This window comes from Aureobasidium subglaciale (genome assembly GCF_000721755.1).
Source record: "Aureobasidium subglaciale EXF-2481 unplaced genomic scaffold scaffold_6, whole genome shotgun sequence".
NCBI lineage: Eukaryota > Fungi > Ascomycota > Dothideomycetes > Dothideales > Saccotheciaceae > Aureobasidium > Aureobasidium subglaciale.
In genome coordinates, this window is record NW_013566989.1 from 117,466 (window position 1) to 141,172 (window position 23,707).

Here is a 23,707-nt window from a genome sequence, read left to right on the forward strand (position 1 = left end):
TACAGACCACCGGAGATTGATGTAGTGGCCGAGTAAACACTAGCCACACTCCAATACTTACTTTCACGACCAGCATTGGATAATTCAATGTGTCTCTTGCAGCGCGGTCAGACTTGTATGAGCCTGTCAGATGGTCTAGATATTTGGTGACAACAACAGGCCAGCTGAGCGGATGCGTGCAAGAGCGCGATCAATACCAAAGCACCATGGGACTAGAGCCCTGAGTGACTTGGCTTTCATTACTAGGCGGTGCGATTATGCTTAGGTCGCTTGCTGTCATAAGTATCGATTCGTCATCAATATCGTCCTAATCAACATCATCTTCATCTTCTTCGCTCAGAACGTCAACTCTATCTACTGCATGCCGAGACATTAGATTCGCAAGGGATTTACGAATGTCGTCGTTACCCGTCACCTGAATTCTCTCTTTGCCAACAAAGCTCAGTGTTCTTGGATATGGTTTCTCGGTCCGAATATCCTCCAGATGCAGATAGTCGAGACCTTTTGAGCATTGTAGAATTCGCGACAACGTTTCGTAGATCGGCATTGTCTCCACGTCCGCATCGGCGCCGTTAAAGTTGAAGAAAGAGAGAAAATGCAATAGTCGAGCGTTAAGGATAGTGAGTCGTGATAGGAGGTGTGATCGGTTGCTGGTAGATAGCAACAGTTGCTCAAGCTGCGCGGCATAGAATTGACACCCGTTCAGACAGAGCCCAGTAGGTTGTTTTTGGCGAGTCCAGTTTTCTATTTGGTGAAAGTCTTCGATAGTCAAGTGGGTGAAGCAAAGACTGGCGTGCTGGCGATCGTAGCTGGCGTCTCCGTGTTGAAATTCTACGGCCAAGACGTTCACGGTGGAAATCTGTGACTCTTGCTCCTGTTTGTCTAGCAGACCGCCAAGTCTGCACAGCATCTTGTCAAGCTGATCTTCTGCGTCCCAGTCTTTCGCCTTTATGATGAGCTTGCCCACTGGTAGTCGTGATTTAGCAGCCATCTCGACGATGCCTTCGATGTAGTGAACGATACACGGCTCCGAGATCCATTCGTTACTTCCATAAGGGCTGAACTTCAGCTCGATGACAACACCAAGCGCGCTTAGCTTGTCGAAAAGTTCTTGGACGAATGGTATCACGGCCCATACATTACGCCAATCTCGAACAAAGTCAAAGGCCACATATTTGACTGCACGTGCATGTATAGGGCTTGATATGACGTCCATCAATCGTGTGAGGTTATCCTTTTGAGTTGGATCTATGCGGAGTGACTCGAGCTGCTGTAGAAAGAGTCGATGGCAAACTTGCTCCAGGCTCTTGTTCGTGAGTCGCAAATTGGAGAGCGCGCCTTTTTGGATCTTGTCTGCATGCTCTATGATCCCGATGAGAACTTCGTTTGGTAGACTGAGGAGTGCGATGCCCATTGTGATGATGATAGTGAAGATAACACGTGATGTCTTGATCTGGACTCTTCTTGGTTAACCAGACTGCCGTCAACCGTGCTTCTCAGACCGAGTATATGGATTCAGATATCGATAACGGAGCGAGCTCGAGGGAGCTGCTGATGTGCGGTGACGTAATGAGGTGCGCGTCGCTATGTGGTCGAAAGGGTTGGCGCATCAGAATCAGTCATCCCATATCATTGCTGAGATCGGAGCAAATATAGAACGCATAAATATTTCTTCAGCTGCGTGGTGATGTTCTATTTAGGCGGCGGTAATTAACCAAACTCATACCAACGTTTATGCTTTGATCCTTCCGCCAAGACCCGGCACAACAGGAGGAAGTACAGTGAAATGGAAGGAACTCGATTCGCTGCCTAAGGGTCCTCGTTCGAGGCCCCACTCAAGATCGTCTACTGTTCTTTTGACTTCAACCACGCAAGAGCCAGAAGATTCATGTTTCTCGAGCAAGTTGTGCTAGCAGAAGCGGTCGGATGTGGCACTGCTGCCGAAGCCGTTCAACGAGCGACCGCAGGAAGAACACATCCGGCGATTAAAGATAGAGAGTTAGAGAAGGATAATAGAAGTAGTAATATAACGGTAATTGTAGAATAGCTAGTAAGTAAGAGTAAGGTTCGTGCATAGACCTGCTAAACCTCTCCCTTATTTGCCCGTAGTAATAAAGCCATAGAGAAGAGTAGCGCTCCCTACAATAGCTTTCCGTGAGCTTGTGCACAGGGGGGCGGAACGTCGAATGTGTGGGGATCAACCAGGTCGGTGACCTGGAATGCGCTGTAATCTGCTAGCGCCAGGTTGGTACCTTCAGCAGCAGGTGGACGGGTTTGGCAGAAAACAACCGGAACATCACCGGTCTTGTACCATATCCAGAACTGACCAGGCTCGTGTATGGGTGCGCAGAAGCAGCGCGTGACAGTGTCTGGACTCAATTGGGGATTGTCTCTGATCGTATACATGATCTTGCCACTACCGGCGGTCGCCCATGTTGGACTAGTGGGTCCGAAAGGAAGTTTCGTGCCACATTTGAATGTCCCGTCAGCATTTCTCGAAAAGATCCAGGTGGTCGAGTCTATCAGGTCTGCGTCTGTGACATTCTGAGGCTGTCCAGCCTCGATAGGATTGAACATACGAGTTCGTTGAGACTTAGCTGGCCAGTCGTATGTCATTTCGGTACTCAACGGCGTTGACGCGTTGACAGGTGTCATCGTACAGGTCATAAAGAATTGTTCAGGCCAGACTGGTAGCGGAAGCCCACCGTCTCCGGGAGAAAGTCCAGGAATCAAGGTAGACACATCCTTGAGGTCTTCGCTGCTGACGCCAGCTTTCGAGAGAATAGAAACTGTTTTAGAAAGTATATCATCGTCAGAGGCCATGATTCCTAGAACTAAGAGATCAGTTAGTGATTGTATTATAGTCTATGTCCTACAAAGCGAACCATACCTTGAGGATCTTGTTGCTCCACGTCCTGTTGCTCAAAGTTGGAGACTGTCACGCCGACATCATTCGTGGCTACTGCCCGGAAGTGCGGCCAGTAGATGAACGCAAATTGGCCGAGTATGGGAACTTTGTCGCCATTGTCTTCAGTCGAGTTCATAGTACGCCAGGGAACGTTACTGTCAGATCGGAACCAGTGCTTTGGAAAAACGTAAGTCAAGAGCTTTGTGGCTATCTCGCAATGTTAGAACTCACCCAGTTAGTTGCGTTCGGTGAAGTCATCTCTGACCACCAATTGCAGTCAACTCCGAGGATGGGCAGAGTGCCCGCACAGCTTGTGGAAGAAACGAGCCAATCTGCCTTTGGAACAATCAAGTCCGTCGAGTATGGTCCATAAACGATGCCCTGAGTCCTCATCCAATACCTGTTTCCAGTGTCTGTGGATTTGAAAACCAGCATCATGTTGTTACCGGTCAGGTCCGTAATGTCGAATACCATACTTCGTAAGGCCTCATCGTAAGCCACTTCTGCCACCCAGATCGGGTAGCCGATTTGGAAAGGATGCATGAGAGTCGTTGCCACAAATTTGGAAGGCCATGCTGGGCTCTTATACGAAGACTGTGTCTTGAGCTGTGGTCTGGGTGCAGCCAACTTGTAGGCGATAGTGGATGAGGCTGTCCCAGTCGGAAATGTGCTCAAGAGCAACAGATCGACATTAGCAGCACTTCCTACTGTCACACTATGCAATGTTCCTACTGGAAAGCTCCAAGTAGTCAAAGGTTGATTGTGTGGGTTAATAACCGGGTCACGGATGATGTTGGAAGGATTCGAACCATCCATGGCAATCTGGTAGAGGGACAAAACGCCTTGCGCGGGATCAGAGTTGGACTGTCCCGTGATGTAGATAGTTGCCGATGTTGGATCCCTTGTGCGAGCCGTGGAAAGTGCAATTCCATAGGGCTTCTGATCTGAAACGTTTATTTCTGCGAGGTAGTTTCCCTGCGAGTCAAGAACTACAACGCGAGAATCTGAGCTATTCAGTACCCACACACGCGACACTGCATCGACAAGCACAGCATGCGGAAGATCAAATTCGACCTTCAGGGTTCCAGTTTGCTCCGAAGGCGATCCCCAGACGGCAACGCACTGCATGCTCCGATTTAGAACAATAACACGATTGTTAGGGCCGCCTAAATCACCATCTGTCACGTAAACTTGTCCAAGGGTGGTATCGAAAGCGACGTCGGTGATCTGTAAAGGTTTAGCGATAGGCCGCAAAGGAAAATCATGAGGATACACACTTTACCGAAAGTCACTGGACCATGAGAGCCAGGTATGCCAATTGAATCGTCCTTGGACTCGATATTATTCGAGCCCCCAATCTCTGGCCCAATGATAGTCAAACTATTGCCTTCTGCATCAAAGACACGAATGCAGGCAGCGTCAAGGTCAACGACCCATAAGGATGAAGAGTCGTTGGTGCCGTGAAAGGCTTTGATCGAGTGGCCCCTCACGATGTTGGTGTCGGAACGTGTGCGATACAGTGATCCATCATCATTTAAGATGACAAGCGATGGCTGTGTCCGGCGTAACATGTAGACTTTGCCGGTCGCACTATCTATGGTTGTGGCAGAGACATCCGTGAGGTATTGGGATGCCATGGAGAGAAACGAGGTAGCAACATACTGCAACATGCCGCTTTCGAGAGACGACGCCGCTCGGGAGGTGTCTACCTCTAATTCGTCAGAGCTGTGCTTCACTCGACCCCTGAATGGATGAGGTGGAAGAACGATAGGCGCTGGCATCTTTGGTACAGATCGATAAGGCAATCTCAGTTTTCAGTGAGTGATTTAAGAATGTGTGATTCCAGCACTGCAACCCGTAGAGTGCCTTTATATACTACTCTCTGCAACTGATCCTTCTCCTGAAACCAGAAAATTAAGTAGCGATGCGATTAAGGTTTGAATGGTTTGCAGCTCGTGTTCAGCAGGAACGTTGTCTCGGTGAAAATACAATTCAATTCGAGGGACTCGAAACGAGCAGTGAGACTAAGCTACGTTGGTAGACATTGTCATGATCCTGCATTGGATACAATCGGCTGGTACCAGAAGGAATGTCCTAAGCGATCCACCATCTCAGCTGCCATCTGATCGTGGCCTGATCAACCCGCATTTATCACCTTGCATCCAAAATTCGCCCATGAGGCGACCTTATCTCTGTACTGGTCATGAGTCGCTATTGTGCTTGACGGACGTAAAACGCGCATATCGTCTGTTTAGCGCGACCACACTTTAAGAGTGGCTGAATTACGAAACCGACTTTGCAATTGTATCCCAGATATGCGAAGATCAAGTTCCAATGCGTGGGCTGAGAGCCGTAGTAGTGAACCAAACTGCACAATGTACGTTGACTTCCCCGCAGCTGAAGCTCTTTGTTCGTAAGCTTCAAGATTCCGGCCAGAGGAAAACGGTTTAATATACGGAGGTGTCAAGATTGTAGCTCGATCTATCGATCATTTTCCTAATGTGGCTATTGACGGAAGGCTCAGGCTACATGACGAAGAGATTATCGACCGTGTGCTTCGCCTGGCCGCTGTCCTTTTTCCATTAGATATCGAAGTCGGAAAGCTATATTCTTGCTGTGATCCTCCAGACCAAAGCATTAGAACTGGGCAAGCTACAGTCGACTGCAGCACACCTACCAAGGTTCATGCGAGGTCTTGTTCTGGACGCAGCGACACAAATTTGTTATGCATGAAAAGGGTCATATGAATTGAGACGCTGGAGGAACTGTACGTCGGTTAGTTGTCCCATCCAAAATGACCCATCTGCGCGGATGTTCTTGCGTCGTCAAGCTAGACAAACGGATGTGTAGCTGAGGCTGGATGGAACATGTCGTTATTGACCGTTCATGTCGGGAAAACCTGTCCTAATGGGCCATGAAACGGCCAGCTGATAGAGCACAGAGCTGCAAGATGGGAAAGAGGTAAGCAAGATAGGACAAGCTCTACTAAGACATTAATCGCTTGCTCGCATGACCTCTTCTTCCTTGCACCGAAGTGGTTACTTGGAAAAAGGCTATGCTTTTCCGCTATGAAGGAGAGTCTGTTTGCAATTACCGCTTCGAGGCCTTTGCCCATTGTAGCGAGTAGCGAAATGGGCCGGAAGGCCTTTGGTACGGTGTAATCCGGTTTCGCTGGCTTCCTTAGCGGGACTATCCCCGCAATTCTGAAGCTACCTGGAAGGTGGCTTAGGCGTAACGATGCCCTGTATATGGCCATTATACTGCCTTCTACCTCTTCCCATACCCTCTGCCACACTAAGAACGGTATGTCATCAGGGCCCGGTGCCTTCTTCGGATTTGACCGGAAGATGGCCGCGCGAACTTCTGTCTCTGTAATCTCTTTATGCGCCTGGACAGGCAAAGGTGCCTCTCGATCCTCTGGGTCCTCGCTTTCGAGTTCCGGTTGAGGTGTGAAAAAGGCCTGAAGGAGCGCCGCCGCCTTTTCTTCTTCGTCGTCGACGGATCCTTACGGACCCTGTAACGTAGGGACGCCCCTAGATCTAGGATCCATGTGGGTGTGCTTATTTGCCTTCCATACGTTCTCTGGGCTGTCTACAAAATTCTCTCCAGTGGGCGGCCTTCTGACTTCTTATCTGCGAGAGGTAGTCCTTCCTAATTGCCTAGATCTGTCGGTGCAGGTCCTTGCAGTCAAGTTCTCTCCCCCTTCGCTCTATCTCTCGATTCCGTAGGGCTGACAGGGTGTGTCGGAGCGTTGCGAGAGACGGCGCCTACCACCTTTTTGCGTTGGGGTGGGGTTTGGCGTATAGGATCTTGTCTGCAACTATCTGGCTCACCCATCTGACGAACTCTTCGGCCTCGTCGCTGAGCTGCTGTTTCGTCTCGATTGGCTGGGGCTGTGGCAGGAGACTAACTGCTTTGCGGATGTCCACCCAGTTCGCTTTGTCGTACATTCTTCTTGGTTTTCTAGTAGCTTTAGCCTCCCACGACACTCGAAATCGAGTCTCTATGGCCCTGTGATCCCCTCCGTAGTCCGTGTCGGCGGTCTTGCACTGAATGATAGCCGCCTGTAACCCTGTCAACACCAGAACCAAGTCGATCGTAGACGGATGTGAACCATTGTTGTGCGAGAAGGTGACGGTGCCTCGTGGGAGGATAGAATCCAGTTCCTCCTCTGCCATAAACTGTAGGATAGGCCAGTCGTCCTTCCTTCTGTCGTAAGTCACCTCTCGTCCTCCCCACACATTGCTGTAGCGATTGAAGTCGCCCCCTATATACACGTAGAGGACTCCTTCTGGCTTTCCCTGGGTTTTCTGTACGATGTTCTGGATGCAGGCTATCCGCTGTCGCAGATCTGCCTCTTCCCGCGGTCCGTTGTACGGTACGTATACTGATATGAGCAACAGCAGTGCTCCCTCCATCTGCATCATTACCGCAGCCACATCCGACGATGTGGTCTCTTCTTCTTAGCATTTTATTCTGTCTAACACCCAGACCGCCACTCGGAATAAGTGGCGTACCGAGCTCGCTTTCTGGTTGTGTGTTTTTGGCGTGACTGTCGTCCACTCACTGGGTTGATTGACGGTGGGTTCTCCTATCCTCGGATGAGGGAATATGTAGAGTTCTAAAATGCACATAGCATCGAAGGTTATTGTGTAATCGTCGTTAAAAATACTTATAATTAGGCCTAGCCTAGCCCCTACGTTTACCTGTAGGATGCTTATCTAGTGTCCTAACATTTAAACGGGGACTCATTCGCCTCTATTCTCGTGTTAGGTACTTGTTACCTTACTTCCCTATGTTTTCAGTTAGCTACGCACCTCCTATCTATGATAGAGTAGGGTCCGTTACACCCTAGGTACTTTAGATTATTCTTATTCATATAGTTCCTACCCTAGTAGTCTCCTAAGTAGTAGCCACATTTAGCGGGTTTAATACACTTAAACTAATAGTAACCGTAGCTATTATAGTTAAAGTATAGATCATTATTCTCCTTTACCTAGTAGGGAGCTACAAATCTAGCTATAGGTCTAAAGATAACCGTTATCTTCCTTAGAAGGTATACGGCCGCCTCTCTCTTCTTGATAAATGCCTAGTATTAGCTGGCCGGGATGACTGAAAAAATTCAAGCAATGCTGGAGTAGAAAATTTCTTGGATCGTGGGCAGTCGTCAAGGTAGAACTACGCCCCTAGCCGGGATCTGGACCCTTGCAGAGCCTCAGCACAGATAAGCTTTCCACCTTCGCGATGTCAATGGCCTGACGACGTCTGTGTTTCCAGAAAGCAGTCATCTAAGAACTGTCACTTGGTAAGAAAATCAGCTAAGCTGCCTTGAGGACTTGGTCTTCACGCTCATGATAACAAGAAGGTGATGTGTCTGATGCAGATGATATTGTAGCAATCTATAGACAAAAGTGGTACGATGGTTGAAATCGTGGGGTATCTCTAGTAAATTAAAATCAATGCTTTTCGTACTCCGTCATTAATAAATTGTTAAAGTCGTGGTGTCGTGCTTAGAAGCTACTGCCTTCAACAGGCGCTTGGTGTTTTGGCACCTTGATGAAGACGTTCCTGGTCCAGCCTTCGGCGTCCTTGTGAATCTCCTTCTCCAGGCGATAACCTCCGAGCTTAGGCAGGAGGACAGCCCAGAAGACCCAATAAACACCTCCAGCGGCGATAATGGCAAGACCAACAACGCAATGCAGGTAGTAAGGCAGTGACTTGTATTGGTTCAACTCGGGAGTAGGAGGAGGGACGAATGGTGCAACGACCAGGTAGACGTTACTGAGGAAGAAGAAGATGGCGACCGGAAGTGTAGCCTTGACTGGAGGGTTCCAGTTGAATTGTTCTTTGTGGAAGTAGATCCAGATGAGTGCGATCGAGACGAAGACGTTGACGACCGAAAGAGGGTAAGAGATGACGTTCAGGATGAAGTTGTAGGCATCACCGGGAGGAGGTGCCAGCATGATGATAACTGAGACAAGCCAGTGCTCGAAGAGACCCATGAATGGCGCGTTGAAGGGCTTGTTGCTAGCCCATAGCCTAGAGAAGGGCAAGATACCCTCGCGGCCAAGTTCCTGAACGAGTCTACCTTGCGAGAAGATGACAGAAAGGACGTTTCCATAAGCTGAGAGGGCAACGAACACACTCAACGCGCGTTCAGCCTTGGGTCCGAAAACGTTGCGGAAGAATTGGGCGGCAAGAATACGCCCACTGCTGACGATGTCTTCTTTTGGGACTGCAGCGAAGTAGGCAACATTGGCAAGAAGGTAGAGAACACCGACGATCATGATAGCGGTAGGGGCGGCGATCTTGAGGGTACGAACGGGATTCTTCATCTCGCTCATGGAGTAGTTGGCGTTGCTGTAACCAATGAAGGACCAGATAACATTGTACAAGGCAGTGACCACTCCATATGCCGAGCCTGTGGTGCCCTCGAAGGCGTTGTCGAAGTTGTGGGGCTTCTCGATGCGCAGTTGACCCCCAAGGGCGGCGAAACCAGCACAGACGATGATGAGCAGGATAATGAGCTTGATAACACCAAGAACATTTTGTAGGCGAAGACCCCACTTCAAAGCAAGACCGTGAATGAGAAAGGCGGAAGTGATGCAGGCGAGACCGATTCCTCTCTGGTTCCAGCGGTTGACGGGCACTTGAGCTGCGTTGAGGATGTATTCTCCGAAAACGACACTGTTAGATCCAGCCCAGCCGAGGAGTACAACATAACCGGTCTGTTTGAAAGTTAGGCATATGTCTTGGCCAGCACAATAGTGAAACATACGTAAAGACCAGTGACCAAGAACTTAGGCTTCTTGAACACGTGCTCGAGGTAGTTCTTTTCTCCGCCATTTCTGGGAAGTGCTGTGCCGAATTCGAGGTAGACGGCCATACCGGCAGCGGCGATGATCAATCCAGCGACCCAGATGAATAGCGCGAGACCAACACTACCACTACTCGAGAGGATACTGCTAGGTGTAGCAAAGATACCCGTACCGATCATGCGATTGAAGATGAGGAAAATTGCGCTCACGAGACCGATCTGGCGTCGGCCTTCGCTGGTCTGGTAGACATCGTGACCGTCGTCGCTCGATGTTTCGTGGTCGACAAAGGCCGAGGGATCCTTGGCCTCGTTCTCCTGAACCTTCTTCGACGATGATGAGAAAACCATCTCTCAGAATTTAAGTGTGAGATACTGGGCCTTTTTCGAGGGACTTGTGTAACGATTTTTGCGGTTCATCATGTCGACACTTCCTTGTGCTTTTGTTAAGTGGCCTCGCTCTTGCGTGAGTCTCTGTCGAGAAGGCGTCATTGTCACTAGTATGCAAGCAGTAACTTGTTAAGTAATACAAACCACGAGTTTGAAAGCTTGGTGGTCTGGAGTTTGGGGTGCACGGCGTGACTTCGCTGCTATTTTGCTCATTCACCTTCCTATTAGCACGCCCACCACGCCCTACAGGATCTCGCTAGAATGCTTGGACGTATCGCGCATTGCTCGGCGTCGAAGACGTGATGAAAATGCCTGCTGGGCTGCTGTGTTTCTTTGTTGCAATAAAGATTGCGTCTTCTCTGTATGGAAAATTTGCAGAGAACGCCATGACTCGCTTGTATAGTACAAAGGTCTTCATCAGCGCTTATGTGGTTGTGGTTCAGGGTGTTTAAAAAGATCCACTTTTTTCTTCTCGCCAAGCGAGGTGCTCCTACGAAACCACACGGCCAGATTTGCAGATGCAAAGATGTCGGATCTCGTGCCCTGATCAGAGTGTCAGTCAAGCGCTGATCTGGTTTTCTGGAATCATCATCTACTGTCGTCGTGCAGCGGGCTGCTTACACTGCGATCGGGATTTGTAGGGAGGTCAAGATGAGGAAAGATGGCGGGTGCTAGAGCCAAGAAAGACGTCGCGTGAATGAAGATGGTACGCACATCCCTGGTTGTGGAACCCCCTGCATTATGGATAGCACATGCAGTTCACAACTTCGTGTAGAAAGTGCTTCGCATCAGCTAGACTGGCTAGAGCGACGATGGCAAAATCAAGTTGATTAGGACCGGTCAGTAAAAATTACATGTCCGATTATACAGTGGAGCGGAGTTTAAAGCTGCAAATGTCCACGCAGTGGGTGTTCGTACTGACGCACCTCTGTCTGCTCTACTCCACCAACCTCCCGTGAAAGCCCGCAAGACCAACGTCATGTTGATTATGTTACATTAACATCTTGCTTGAGTAGAAATGTGCATCCAAACAATAATCTCATAGATCATAAGCATAATCGAAGTGCGCAAGATGCGGCGATCGCTCTTCTGCTGCAGACAGCCGCTCTGCGGCCCCTTTACGAATCCAAACAGACACGCACGACTACTTCACACATCGACTGATATCCCCTCAAACATCAAGACAGCAAACAAATCACATTCACCATTAGTGTCTCGCTACACGTCACCTTCGAAGCGCAATCAGGCTACGTCCACCAAATCTGGCTTCTATGATTCGAATTCAGCCTTCCAATGGCAACCAGGCAGTGAACCGGGAATCGACACTTCTACTGATGGCGTCGTGTCACACGGCGAAACCTTCCCTGTAAGCAAGGTCCATCGAGAGATGCGACAAGATGATCAAGACTGACCAACAACAGTCACAAATAACAGCAGTCGACTTTAGCGAGGATCGGATTGAACAGAACGAACTCGATAACAACTCCCTGGGTGACTTTCTCAACAAGCCAAGGCCGGAATGGGCTAACTGTCGCTGGATCAATGTCAACGGACTGAGTTGGGATGTCATCAAACTCTTGGGCAACCATAAGAAGCTTCATCCTCTTGCTATTGAGGATTTGATGCACACTGGAAATCGTACGAAAGCTGATTGGTATCCGGAGCATGCTTTCATCATCATGACTCTCCAGCGTCTCACAAAACTCTCATCTCAGAACGGACTCAGCGATAGGGACATACAAAAAGCCCTTTCGAGTTCAGAAGCTCGCCATTCGACTAACGGTCGCAGTGGCATTACCTGGGGGACCGACAGGACGTTCCAACCACCAGACAACCAGACACACCTACGCAGTCTGCAGTCTTATCGAGGAGACAGATCCCCTGAAAGAGTTGCATACATGGAGAAGAACTCTATCCTAACGCGAAAAAGCCTTGGGGTGTCTATCGAGCAGGTCAGCGTGTTCCTCTGCAGCGATAACACCGTCGTCTCTTTCTTCGAACACTCCGGTGATGTGATCGAAGAGCCCATCCTCAAGCGCCTGAATTCACCAGAAACCATCCTTCGCAGTAGTGGTGATGCATCTCTTTTGATGCACTCGATCATCGACGCCATTACTGATCTTGCAATCCCAATTGTTGCAACCTACGAGAAAGCTATCGCCGAGTTAGAGATGGATGTCTTGACTGACCCAGTGATCGGGCACTCCAAAGCTCTCTACATATTGACCTCCGAGCTGTCGATGCTGCGATCACAGATGCAACCGATAGCTGGTCTGATCAACAGTCTGCGTGACCACCACTCTACAGCTCAACTCCTCAATCGAGCCGCATCGCCTACCAATTCCATGCCCACTCTTGCTCGCCGTGGATCTGGTCCTGCGATGACAAAGTCACAGACTCAATCTTCCGTCACCATTTCTCCTGCAGCTCACACGTATCTGGGCGACGTAGAGGATCACTGTATCATGATCATCGCATCGCTCGACCAGATGCGTACGCAAAGCGATAATATGATCAGTCTGATCTTCAACACCATGGGAGCGTACCAGAACGAAAGCATGCAACAGTTGACCTTCGTCACAATCTTATTCCTACCCTTGACCTTCTTGTCGGGCTACTTTGGCGTAAGTAAACTCAAAGGTACACATTTGGTGCGCCAGGTTACGCCTTCGACTGGCTGAATGAGACGGTGTCAGAGGACGCCATTTGATCTCTGTCGAGTCGAAATCATGAGCTGGCTATCCGAACTAGTACCGTATCGCTTCAGTGAACCTTTGCTAATTCGCGTTCAGATGAATTTTGAAGAATTTGCGCCGTTGAAGAATAGCCACATGTAAGTCTCTCTGTAGACTCTGCCGTCTCTCCATCGATACTGACTACTTTAGGTTCTTCTGGTGGCTGGCTCTGCCGATAACGTTCGGCATGGTTGTGATTCTCTTGTAAGTCCTCACAGCCCCATCTATCCCTAGACAGTAACAGACTGACACACAAGCAGACGACAAAGACTATTCCGCACAGTGAGAAGATGGATGCATCCAGGTTCGCGCACTCACAGACATGCCATGCGTGAGCAACGCAAACGACAATGAGATATCCAAGTCGCACCAATACCTGTCAAGGCATGAATTAGCTTGATTTTAAAGATCCAGAAGAATGTACAAATAGCACTATATTCGGGTAGCGAGTGTGTAAAGTCATACTCCACTTCTCAACTTCCTCCTTGTCCATACTCTTGCTGTATCAGTGTCTAGTCATTTCCAGATCGGTGATATGACTGAGGCCTCAATTTTCTGCTACTCTCAGCCATATTCTCGGTGTACATTTCCATCATGTCGTTTTCGGCTCTTGACGTCCTTGGGTAGCTTCCTTTCCTTGTGACGTCCTTCCCGCTGACCACGAGTGAGATAGAGTTGATAACCACATCGCACGTCTCCGAGATGGCAGCCGTGGATTCCGGTCGCTTCTTACTTATGTAAGCAAGTCTCTCTTTCCTCTTCTATAAATACCCCTCTTCAATCGCAATTGTTCTGTTTCTTCTTCCATCCTACTTGCCTCTTCCGCATTTCCCTAACTTTCTCTCTCGCCCCATTGCTTCTACTGGTCTAAGGACCGGTGGGTGAAGGGGAAATATGATTTTGCTTTTTACTTGTCTTATCTTGGTGAGTGAGATGACTGGTGCTACGTACTCAAGAATCAGTTGTCCGTAGGAGATTTTGTGGCATTCGAGTCACGATGTCACAGTGGTGAGACTTATTGCATGAACGAGCCCTCTCACCTCACTCTATATCACAGGTACGGGCTAAGAACCGTCTCGGGTACATAGACCTCCCACCGCTTCAACCCTCGACTCCTGGAAAAGCTCACTCTCCTGACGACACGCAAGCTTTCGACACTCCCGTCTGGCGGTCACTGTGCTGTGGGACGGCGGTCTGCGTGCGTCGACCGAATGTACGTTGTTGGGTGTGTCGAGAGACAGCATCGACTCGACAAGAGGGGCTGTACAGTACTTAGTGAGTCGCAACTCTCGCAGGACACTCTGTGTAGGAGCTGTTGAAAGTTGTAGAAAGGAAGACCTTCTTGAAAGCAGTGTTTTGCTTTTGTCAGAGCCCCTCAAACACGGATGCGCACAAAAGGATCCAGTCACGATCAAGCATATCAATGCCTCAACATGCCGACAGAAACAAGGCGAAGAGAACTCCGTGTATAACTTGTATATCATGCAAAACCAAAAGAAGGAAAAAAGCCTCGCAACCATCATTTCGTACATGAAGCCCCATGTCCTTCAAGGGCAAAAAAGACACTCACACCTTCTCATATAATCTAAACTCATATCTCACCTTCTCGCCCTTGACCTCTTCCTCTTGGGTCTGCTGCACATCTTCGCCCGCAAACTCGTCAAGCTCAGTCTTCTGCCGTCTGGTCCAGACTTGCTCAGCGTCGACATCAACAGGGAAGTCGGTGTCACAATCCCACTCTCCTTCAACTCTAGTGAGGAGAATACTCTTGGCTTCTTCCATGTCTAAAGCTTGCTTGTAGATGGCACCGCCGCCGATAATAAAGACACGACCAAGAGGTGCTGCTTGACCTTGCTTGACCTTTGTAGAGAGTGAAGAGAGGGCAGAGACGATGGAGTTGCCAACAATGACATCTTCACCTGCTCCCTCAAGGTTCTCCGATCTCGAGATCACGACATTGGTTCTTTGAGGCAGAGGGCGGAATTTAGGTGGGATGCTTTCCCAGGTCTTGCGACCCATGACGACAACATTTTGCGGATCTTGGATGTTTGCGTTTGTTGCCACTTCGGAAGAGTCGGACGATTGGGACGCAGTCTCGGCGAGCATGGAAGAGTCAGGCCTGGAAGCGGCTTCGGGCACGCGTTTGGTGACGCGGGCAAAGTATGCCATTTCCTTCTTTAGCATAGGCCAAGGCAAGGTTCCATTTTTGCCGATGCCATTCTTGGCGGTAGTGGCGACGATGAGAGTGAGTGGTGGGATGGTAGTTGCTGCAGCTGCTGCCATTGCATAAGTCTTTGGCTGCTCTGGTTGGTGTGATGTGGTTGATGTTTCTTGAGTTGACTGTGACTCTTGTGTTTCGTGATGTTGCGAAGATGACGTTTCAGGTGCAGGAGCTTGGACCACTTCACTGTAGCTCGGAGCATTTGGAGCCGAGGAGTCGTGGGCTTGGGATCGGTTCCACGCGTGATTCATTTCCTCAAGGGACAATGCAGGCTCTTGTGCGCCAGGTTGTGCTTGTGATGGTGCATTGGAGTCTTGAGACGATGTCGGAGCCGGTTCGACAACAGGCACGATAGGTGCTGCAGCGTTGACCTCGAGTTGCTGCTTCTCAGCGGCCTCAAACTCGAAGTTGCTGGAATAGATGACGGCAGCGAAAGCTTCAAGGTCTTTGACTTGATCGATAGCAGCAAGGTACTCGTTGACTTGGGAACCTGCAGACTCTGCAACGACAAGATCGTCAGGCTCGCTACTACCGGCAGCGATAATGTGGGCTTGACGACAGAAGACAGCAAGGGTCTGAGCAAACTTGCACTTCTTGTCACTGATCTCAGAGATACGTGACATGGAGTCTGGTGCTGGCGGGCTGATCTTGAAAGCTTCGGTTGCGACACGGTAGTCGATGAGATGGGAAAAGGTAGCGTTGAGGACTTGAGTGAAGACATGGGTGAAGGTAGGGGAGTCGATGAGATCTGACGTCTCGTCGAGCAGTCGGCGAAGAGATGCATTCGACGAAGCAGCATTTGCTGCGAGCATAGGGTCCTGTGATACGTCTTGCGGTGCGGGTGATGCAGACATGGCGTCGATGCCTGATGCAGACAGGACAAAGTCTTCTTCCTCGCGAGGAGGAAGCATGTATGACAGCCATCTGTGCTCGCGTCGCTCGCTCTCGGTAGCACCCTCGACCTTTTTGCGTACCTCAAGAATGAGCTCGCTCAGACGCTCGAGAGTCATGTCTTCGCGTGGGTTGACTGGACCGAAGACGTCCTTGACAGCGGCGCTGACCTTGTCGACAATCTGTTTGCTACCTTTGTGTAACAGCCACCAGCTGAAGGTCAAGTACTTGCGGTTTGTTTCGAAATCATTGCCGTAAACGTTATCGTAGTTATCGTCATCGTTATTCTCCATGGAGATATGCGTAGAGTCGGTGGCCGTCGGAGGGTTGGCGAGAGAGACGACCGAAGAGAGGTAAGTTCGACGGCCGAGGAGGTTCAGTTGGATACGCGTCAGGAGGGTGAGGAGCGAGAGGGTGTAGAGTAGAGTCAGAGATCTCGTGATGGCTGCGAGCACGACATTAGCAGGATTGCAACATTGAGCATCAACGGGCGACTCACAGCTAATCTTCATGTCGTTCCAGAGTTGTGCCTTAGTCTTCTTCTTCAACAGCGACTTGCCGTCTTGACTGTCGACCATCTGGCTTGCGTGAATGTAGCTGCCTGTCTGGAAGCTGGACATGCTCGCAGAGTCGTCCATTGTACTGGCAGGTGCCGACGGGAAGTCGGAGGAGGCAGCCTCAGACTGGCCAGCACTCCTGGACAGCTTCTCGGATCGCTGGCGTTGTAACTCATTGGTAATGTCTTCGACGGGTAGAGTGCTGATTATCTCCTCTCGAATGGTGGGGAGCAAGGCTAGCACGGTATAGGTGCAGTCCTCCTGGTTCTGTTCGAAGCGGCGGCGAAGGCTGTAGTTCCGTCAGCATCTCCCTTCTTGATACCATGTACCTTGTGTCTGCTTACTTCTCCTTGGACATTCTCTCGTCGGCCATGCGCTGGCGCGCCTCGAGCCATTTGCTCCAGGCATACTGTCCGGCCAGATAGACCAGCCCCAACGTGCCTGCTCCGACCGCGAATCTGGTGCGATTGCGCCTGAACCACCGGCGCGTCCCTTCTAACATGGCAGCATCTGTATGTCAGTCTACGATCAATTGCTGCTACACGCCAACAATAATATGCCTCTGCCACTTGCTGAGAGGCGTCACTGATCTGGAGGCGGGTCGAGGCTAAAGAGGGACGAGCTTGACATCGTGGGGTGGACCTCGGCTCGGCCAAACTTTCCCTCGTTTAGCTTAGAGCTATCCGATCCCTTGTCATGATCATGACATCAAAACCTTCATCGTTTAATTATCCTATGCTTATGCCTATGCCTATGCTATTCTATCCACTCCATAGCCTGGATATACTAATATGGAGCACATTCTCTCTCGAGCCACTTCATCGTTCGCTGATCGTGAGTGAAATAGCCCTTTGTCTTTTCGTACACCTTGGCATGATAGTCATTGAGCCAGTCCTTCTCCGCCGAACTGAGGAGCGATTCATCGGTCAACTTCTTACACATGGGTGTCATCGTGACATGCTCGAAGCCCAAGTACGGCTTGTCACCGAATTGATGCGTCGTCTTCTTCTCCGTCACCATGAACATGTCTGTGTTGTGTCAGTTCGGTCGTCTCCACAAGCGAGCTTATAAACGTAAAACTTACTCTCTATTCTGATACCAAACGCACCGTCCTCATAGTATCCGGGCTCGTTCGAGATGACATTACCGACAGCCAACGGGACCTCACTGTAAGCGACTCTAGTGCCAATACCAATAGGTCCTTCGTGCACGTTCAGGAAGGATCCCACACCATGGCCTGTGCCATGACGATAGTCAAGTCCCTCGGCCCAGAGGAACTGTCTTGCCAGGACGTCAATGGCGTAACCCGTAGTACCTTTGGGAAACTTGACGTTGTCCAACGCGATGTGACCCTTCAACACAAGGGTGTATGCTTTGCGCTCCATGTCTGTGGGCTCGCCAAAGTGCATGGTGCGAGTCGTGTCTGTTGTACCGTCGTAATATTGGGCTCCTGAATCGCAAAGATACACAGCCTTGGGATCAATGACGCTGCATGCACCAGGTTCGGGCTTGTAGTGAATCACAGCAGCATTTGCGCCAGTAGAAGATATCGTGTCGAAGGAGAGGCCAACAAAGTGCTTGTGCTTTGAACGGATCGACTCCAGCTTATCAGCAGCCTCAACTTCGTCGAGAGTAGCTTTCTCGTTGATGAGCTGGTCTTCAAGCCATGCAAAGAATTCGCTCAACGCAGCACCGTCGCGAATGTGGCATTCGCGCATGCCCTTCATCTCGGTTTCGTTCTTGATAGCTTTCGCGTCACCTATCAAGCTGCGCACCAAGTCGACCTTGTCCTCTCCACCGAGTGCTTGGTACAGAGCCCACGAAGCCTTGTTTGAGACGAGGTACTTGCTGTCTCCTGTCGAATTCGAGGAGAAAGCTTCCATGTCGGTGAATATGGCGTCGTATGGTCGGATCTCGACACCTGATAGATGCGTTCTCGCGGCAGCAGTGAGCTTGGAGTCGTCAATGTAGAGGGTAGTGGTAGTTGGGCTAATGAGAGCGTAAGAGAAGAAGACGGGGTTGTAAGGGATGTCGCTTCCTCGCAAGTTGTAGAGCCAGGCAACCTCATCAAGCATGGAGACAACAAAGCCAGCGCTCTTCTTCTTGTCCAGATCTTTACGGAGGTCATCGATCTTGTCCTGGAACTTCTTGCCGGCAAAATCGAGGGTGAGGACGTCGGCCTTTTCGTTGGGTCTAGCGGGTCTTGCTGTGCCCCAGACGGAATCCACGAGGTTCTCCTTGACGGCAACGAGATCCTTGCCGCCCTTTTTCTTGATCTTCTCGGACAGTTTACGAGCATCGGCTAGTACAATAGTCAGTACCGGAGAATGTAGTGTCTTGAGAGCATCTTACAAGCAGTGATAGTGGTAGGGTCGACACCCACAGTCTTACCGCCCTCTGACTGCTCGGCAGACCACTCTTGCCAAGTAGGCACATCCTGGAGTCCCTGCTTGAGGAGAGTCCAATTGCTATCGAGTTGCTTCTCGGCCTGGTTGAAGTATCTTCCATCCGTCGCCAGGGCGGCCTTCTCTTGAGTGATAACGGCAGTTCCAGCGGATCCCGAGAAGCCAGATATGTACTCTATGGTCGGGTTAACGACATGTCGCCTGACCATTCGACGATCATGTAAACTGACCTCTGCGCGCGTCGGCTGGAGCTATGTATTCGCTCTGATGACTGTCTTCTGAAGGTACAACTGCAAAGGTCAGTCAGTTGTCTGTCCATTTGCATCGAGACGGCTTACTGTAGATATCTACCTTGTTGCGCTTCATAAGCTCTCGCAACTGCGTGAGCCGTTCGGTCGTGTTTACTTTCTCCATGTCGATAGGATACTTTCTAATACTTGAGGTGTGAAATAGTCTTCCGGCAATCGTGCCTCGTGGAAGTGTAGTGAGTCTGGCGAGTCCACGTAGCATCTGCAAGTCAACTGTTCGATTGATGCCTCACTGTTCATTCGACACGCGACGACGGAGTTGCGGCCTCACAATCGCCGAAGCTACCGACTGACTCGCGATCGGCAAGCTCCGCGTAGCGGCCCCTTCGACGTGCATTGGTGGGCGTCGGCGTTGATGTATTCTTACAAACAACATCTTCGTGCCTGGATCAACTATCAAAAACCATCACCAGATCATAGGAGGCGACTTGGGACATCAGTAGGTGTATACCCTCTACTTGGACATTTCATCGTCGTGAGATTTCAACATCTCTCGTACCCCCTTCACGCTCCTTTTGGTAGCTGATCTCCTTGTCTGTTTTTGTTGTGAGTGACTATTACAAAGGTATCTGCCTTGGTTCTCAGGCTGAGTCGATGTCCATAGCAAAAGCTCCCTGGATTCAATATTCACAGGTAGGCGATGACATCCTTTCCACTACGCAGCGCCAAGGCAAGTTTTGGTGGCAGTCTGAGAGAGACCGATATCTTTGCTTCAACGAAAGTCTACGCGACGCATCCTCTATATCTGAAAGACTCTTCACTTTGGTACCGTCGACAAGATGCCCTAATCACCAGTCTGGCGATCCTTGGTGCACAGTCGTGATCGTGGTGGTCTGATTCAAGAAGCAATCACATCCGGAAGACTAATAAACATGATTCTTACAGACCCAAACATGAGTGTAGCAAGTCAAGCGATTGAGCTTGTACGTCGGCTCAACGACCCAAGATATGCTGCCGGCGCCTCGCAGATATCTCGAGAATTGCAAGAAATCCAATTGTCCGATCGAGGATGGGCCGCTGCAGACGCTATGCTCGACCACGAAGACACCAACATCAAGTTCTACGGAGCTCTGACCCTGCAAATCAAACTCAACAAAGACAGGTTGGTGATGACTCAATCCGACGCAAGCCTCTAGATGCTGACTTGTTGGAAGAAACACACTCGATAATGAAGCAGCAATCGAGCTAAAATCGCGCCTCATTATGTGGTTTGTAAGTTGAGATCTAATTTTCCTTTTCCAATACTCGACATCTGATAATGTCCTGCATAGGTCCGGCTTACACTCGGCGATATGCCTCCTAAACTCATAATCGACAAGCTTTGTTCAACATTGGCTACATACTTCATCCAAAGTCCTGTGCCGTGGACTCAGACTGTGCGTCAAATCATCTGCTCGCTACACACTGGCGATGTTGTGCCTGTAGAGATGCTCAACACTGGTGTATATCCTGATACCAGCCAAGTCATCAACCAATTATCAGGTTTGAAGCTATTCATGGCCGTGCGTTTCTGCAGGGTTTTGGCCGAGGACATCCAGAATAGCGCACTTCTGGGCTCTCAGTACCACCATCTGGATAAGGCGTTCAAGAGCAACACTACCGACACGGCCATACTCATGACCTACGTCTTCAGCACACGTACGCCGCTTTCTACAGAGATCCGAGTCGAAGCTATCAATTGTTACTCTGCCTGGGTCACATACGGCTTCGCCCACTGGACAACTGATCTCGTCGCTCTGGGATTGCTGCACAATTTGATCCCGATGGTCATTGAGCACGTCTTACACAACGAAGAAAGCGTCCGAGATCCAACTATAGAGTTTTTCGTCAACACACTGGAGTACCGCTCAAAGTTCCTCCAGAAGGACCATCTTGAGTCAATGTCGTTGCTAGTGCGCAAGACCATCGGCCCGCAATGTTTATTGCAAAGCCGTGATTTCTTGGATCCAACCATTGTAGCTTTCAGCAAGCTGATTTCGGCTTATGGTAAACTGGCTGTCAAGGATCTAATTTCACAAAGGAATCAAGAATCATCCCAAGAACTCATAGGTCGGTCTCTGACGGCAAACGAGTTCGACCACTGAGCTAACTCGGATTTAGATCTGTTGCGACAGCTACTGCGTGCTCCTGGCTATCCCGCGGAAGATGATCAGGTGATTATCAACGTGACGGAGTTCTGGATTGAGTACGCCGAGCAAACAGCCGACACTCTGATGGACTCTACGGAAGACGAAGTCCCTTCTCTGGCGGCCGTAAGAAATGACCTCATGCAGGCTGTCCAGATCTACATCCCAAAACTTCAAGCTCCGCCATTTTCAGAGATGTCTGAGTGGGATGAAGACAATGTTGACCAATGGCAATTTTTCCGCGATAACATCGCCGATTTCTTTGACCAGGTCAACAGTATTCCAGAGACGCATCTACTAAGTAACATGGTCGTTCTCGCTACCAACGTCTTGCCTACCCAACAATGGCTACATCTCGAAGCCATCATCTTCTCTATCAACTGCATCTCAGACACGATTGCCCTATCAGATGAGAATGTGCAGGCACTCTCTGCACTTATTGGGTCCTCGCTATTCAACGACATTGCCTCCAATAGTGAAGAGGTGCCAAACAAGCTCAAGCGTGCTGCAATGACTCTTGTCGACCGATACTCTTCTTTCATAAAAAAGAATCCAGACTTCCTGCCTCCAGTACTCACGTTTCTCTTCACAATCCTAGCCTCCACGCCTGCTGATAAGATCAGGCTTGCGGACGCTTCAGCCAAGTCACTCGAGCAGCTCTGTTCCTCGTGTCGCAGATCTTTGACACCACACCTGAATGAGCTGCTTCAACAATGTCCACAAGCGCTTTCTGGCCCATCCGCGAACAGCTATCAGAAGGAGAAGATCATGGCAGCTCTTGCTTCCGTCATTCAAGCCCTACCCAGCGAAGAAGCTAAAGCTGCGCCACTCATATCGCTTATCGAAGTGGTTGAAAGTGACCTCAACAGCGCTGTCACAACTCTGCGCGAGGGCAATCTAGAAGAAAGCGAAGTACTAGGAACGTCTGCTCTGCAGTGTCTGGCCAGCATTGGCAGAGGCATTCAAGCGCCTACCAACGACGTAATCGATGTGGACAGTGATGACGAAGAAGGAAGTGATGACTCGGCCACAACTGTTAACTTCTGGACTTCTCAAACTGGCCTTGCCATACAGAATCGTATTGTGCAATGCATCAACATCATCGACTATCTCCACAATCCGGGGGAGGCAATGGATGCCGCCTGTGCAATCCTGCGAGCCGGGCTGAAGGAGACGAAGCCGGGTCCCTTCGTGTTCCCGCCGGCGGCCACTGTCGCCTTCATCAACAAGGCACAACTCGAAACACCTCGTATTGAGGCTATCATCACCACAGCATGCAGCTTTGTCTCCAACTGTTCGCGCAAGTCGGCCCCTCACATGTTCCACGAGATGTCGGCAGTGTACCTGAGGGTCGCGCTGGTGATGCAGCAGCTCGGTGACCCGGTCAACGACCCCCAACTGGCCCAAATATGCATCGACTTCCTACAAAGACTGCTAGTCAGCTATATCGACGTTCTACTCTCCCCCTCGGACGACGATATCGCTGCAACCCTGCAGTTTGTCATAAACTGCATGGCAGGCGACGCGCCCATGCTGAAGCGCGCAGCCTGCAACTTCTTCGTAAGCCCTATTGTCGTCTCGGCTTTCGCCCGATGACCTTCGCTCTATGCACCCGAAATATACTGACATATGACGCAGGAGTCGCTGCTGGGTCTCGCCAACCCACGCACCGCCCACTCTCTCCCGGCCTGTCGAGTGCCTCCCCTCTCTGTCCTCACCGCCTTCGCCCCCTCCCTCTCCCGCGCCCTCATCTTTAACATCGGTGGGCTGGCCCAGCGCTCGGAGCTCGAGTCGTTGTGCAAGCCGTTGCGTGCCCTCGTCTTCTCCCAGCCTGGGCTGGCCAAGCCGCAGCTCGAAGCGGCACTGATGGATGGCGGGTTCCCGTCCAGTAACGTGGGAGAGAAGGAGAAGCGGGTCTTTCTGACCAAGGTGCTGGGGTTGAGAGGGGGTAGGCAGACAGTGGTTGTGGCGAAGGAGTTCTGGGCTGCGTGCAAGGGTACGGTGACCTCGTTCAACTAAGGGGTGAGCAGAAGAGGATTTAAGATTAGATTGCTTTCGCTGGTCGCAATGACCGTGATGAATAAGTTTATGCCTTGCTACAGCCCTGCTTTCCTGTGACTTGTGTGAAGAGGAGAGCGCAATTTGCCACTATCCGCCCAGGGCGGCGAGGCTCCCACGAAGATAGTCAATTATTCAGCAAATGATTATGCCTTTTTACAGCCCTATATCATCGCTGTACATCGTCATATGGAGAACAGAAAATTCTTCAAACCTGCCCAGGGCGCCCGATATCTCATAAGCATTGTCAACTTACCAACAAAATTTCTTGCCTTCTTACAGCCCCACTTCACT

At 50.2% G+C, this 23,707-nt stretch overlaps 7 protein-coding genes across 7 annotated transcripts; 2 read left to right on the plus strand and 5 right to left on the minus strand.

Annotated features, from left to right (window-relative positions):
* Window positions 1–66: 66 nt before the first annotated feature.
* Window positions 67–1,876, minus strand: AUEXF2481DRAFT_610943 (uncharacterized protein). Its single transcript, XM_013490092.1, has one exon. It carries the CDS (start codon window positions 1,412–1,414, stop codon window positions 308–310), a length of 1,107 nt encoding a protein of 368 aa, XP_013345546.1. The 5' UTR covers window positions 1,415–1,876; the 3' UTR covers window positions 67–307.
* Window positions 1,877–2,139: 263 nt separating this feature from the next.
* On the minus strand, window positions 2,140–4,689 carry AUEXF2481DRAFT_27894 (uncharacterized protein; the record flags this gene model as incomplete). Its single annotated transcript, XM_013489843.1, has 4 exons — window positions 2,140–2,834; window positions 2,891–3,083; window positions 3,140–4,135; window positions 4,186–4,689. 4 exons carry the CDS (start codon window positions 4,687–4,689, stop codon window positions 2,140–2,142), a joined length of 2,388 nt encoding a protein of 795 aa, XP_013345297.1.
* Window positions 4,690–8,418: 3,729 nt separating this feature from the next.
* Window positions 8,419–10,073, minus strand: AUEXF2481DRAFT_63868 (uncharacterized protein; the record flags this gene model as incomplete). The annotated part of the gene is made up of 2 exons (XM_013490018.1): window positions 8,419–9,636; window positions 9,687–10,073. The coding sequence occupies 2 exons, from the start codon at window positions 10,071–10,073 to the stop codon at window positions 8,419–8,421; spliced, it is 1,605 nt and encodes a 534-aa protein (XP_013345472.1).
* A 982-nt stretch (window positions 10,074–11,055) lies between these two features.
* AUEXF2481DRAFT_38175 (uncharacterized protein) lies at window positions 11,056–13,336 on the plus strand. The gene is made up of 5 exons (XM_013489917.1): window positions 11,056–11,478; window positions 11,534–12,736; window positions 12,905–12,945; window positions 12,998–13,051; window positions 13,108–13,336. The coding sequence occupies exons 1-5, from the start codon at window positions 11,185–11,187 to the stop codon at window positions 13,199–13,201; spliced, it is 1,686 nt and encodes a 561-aa protein (XP_013345371.1). The 5' UTR covers window positions 11,056–11,184; the 3' UTR covers window positions 13,202–13,336.
* A 1,077-nt stretch (window positions 13,337–14,413) lies between these two features.
* Window positions 14,414–17,018, minus strand: AUEXF2481DRAFT_27898 (uncharacterized protein; the record flags this gene model as incomplete). The annotated part of the gene is made up of 2 exons (XM_013489844.1): window positions 14,414–16,805; window positions 16,861–17,018. The coding sequence occupies 2 exons, from the start codon at window positions 17,016–17,018 to the stop codon at window positions 14,414–14,416; spliced, it is 2,550 nt and encodes an 849-aa protein (XP_013345298.1).
* A 213-nt stretch (window positions 17,019–17,231) lies between these two features.
* Window positions 17,232–19,468, minus strand: AUEXF2481DRAFT_38177 (uncharacterized protein). Its single transcript, XM_013489918.1, has 5 exons — window positions 19,260–19,468; window positions 19,152–19,211; window positions 18,869–19,096; window positions 17,601–18,818; window positions 17,232–17,544 (listed from the first exon to the last, which is right to left on the minus strand). Exons 1-5 carry the CDS (start codon window positions 19,429–19,431, stop codon window positions 17,303–17,305), a joined length of 1,920 nt encoding a protein of 639 aa, XP_013345372.1. The 5' UTR covers window positions 19,432–19,468; the 3' UTR covers window positions 17,232–17,302.
* Window positions 19,469–19,698: 230 nt separating this feature from the next.
* On the plus strand, window positions 19,699–23,657 carry AUEXF2481DRAFT_38179 (uncharacterized protein). The gene is made up of 7 exons (XM_013489919.1): window positions 19,699–19,775; window positions 19,834–19,862; window positions 20,115–20,331; window positions 20,384–20,441; window positions 20,501–21,278; window positions 21,330–22,915; window positions 22,994–23,657. The coding sequence occupies exons 3-7, from the start codon at window positions 20,123–20,125 to the stop codon at window positions 23,372–23,374; spliced, it is 3,012 nt and encodes a 1,003-aa protein (XP_013345373.1). The 5' UTR covers window positions 19,699–19,775; window positions 19,834–19,862; window positions 20,115–20,122; the 3' UTR covers window positions 23,375–23,657.
* Window positions 23,658–23,707: the final 50 nt, after the last annotated feature.

Excerpts from the sequence above, each read along its gene's own strand:
- AUEXF2481DRAFT_610943 (XM_013490092.1), bottom strand. The coding sequence starts at position 1,414 with ATGGGCATCGCACTCCTCAGTCTACCAAACGAAGTTCTCATCGGGATC.
- AUEXF2481DRAFT_38175 (XM_013489917.1), top strand. The coding sequence starts at position 11,185 with ATGCGGCGATCGCTCTTCTGCTGCAGACAGCCGCTCTGCGGCCCCTTT. Across the intron at positions 11,479-11,533 it reads CACACGGCGAAACCTTCCCT|TCACAAATAACAGCAGTCGA; the intron begins GTAAGCAAGGTC and ends GACCAACAACAG. Across the intron at positions 12,946-12,997 it reads CCGTTGAAGAATAGCCACAT|GTTCTTCTGGTGGCTGGCTC; the intron begins GTAAGTCTCTCT and ends TGACTACTTTAG.
- AUEXF2481DRAFT_38177 (XM_013489918.1), bottom strand. The coding sequence starts at position 19,431 with ATGCTACGTGGACTCGCCAGACTCACTACACTTCCACGAGGCACGATT. Across the intron at positions 19,097-19,151 it reads TCCAGCCGACGCGCGCAGAG|AGTACATATCTGGCTTCTCG; the intron begins GTCAGTTTACAT and ends ACCCGACCATAG. Across the intron at positions 17,545-17,600 it reads GTTTGGTATCAGAATAGAGA|ACATGTTCATGGTGACGGAG; the intron begins GTAAGTTTTACG and ends GACACAACACAG.
- AUEXF2481DRAFT_38179 (XM_013489919.1), top strand. The coding sequence starts at position 20,123 with ATGAGTGTAGCAAGTCAAGCGATTGAGCTTGTACGTCGGCTCAACGAC. Across the intron at positions 20,442-20,500 it reads CGCGCCTCATTATGTGGTTT|GTCCGGCTTACACTCGGCGA; the intron begins GTAAGTTGAGAT and ends TGTCCTGCATAG. Across the intron at positions 21,279-21,329 it reads ATCATCCCAAGAACTCATAG|ATCTGTTGCGACAGCTACTG; the intron begins GTCGGTCTCTGA and ends ACTCGGATTTAG.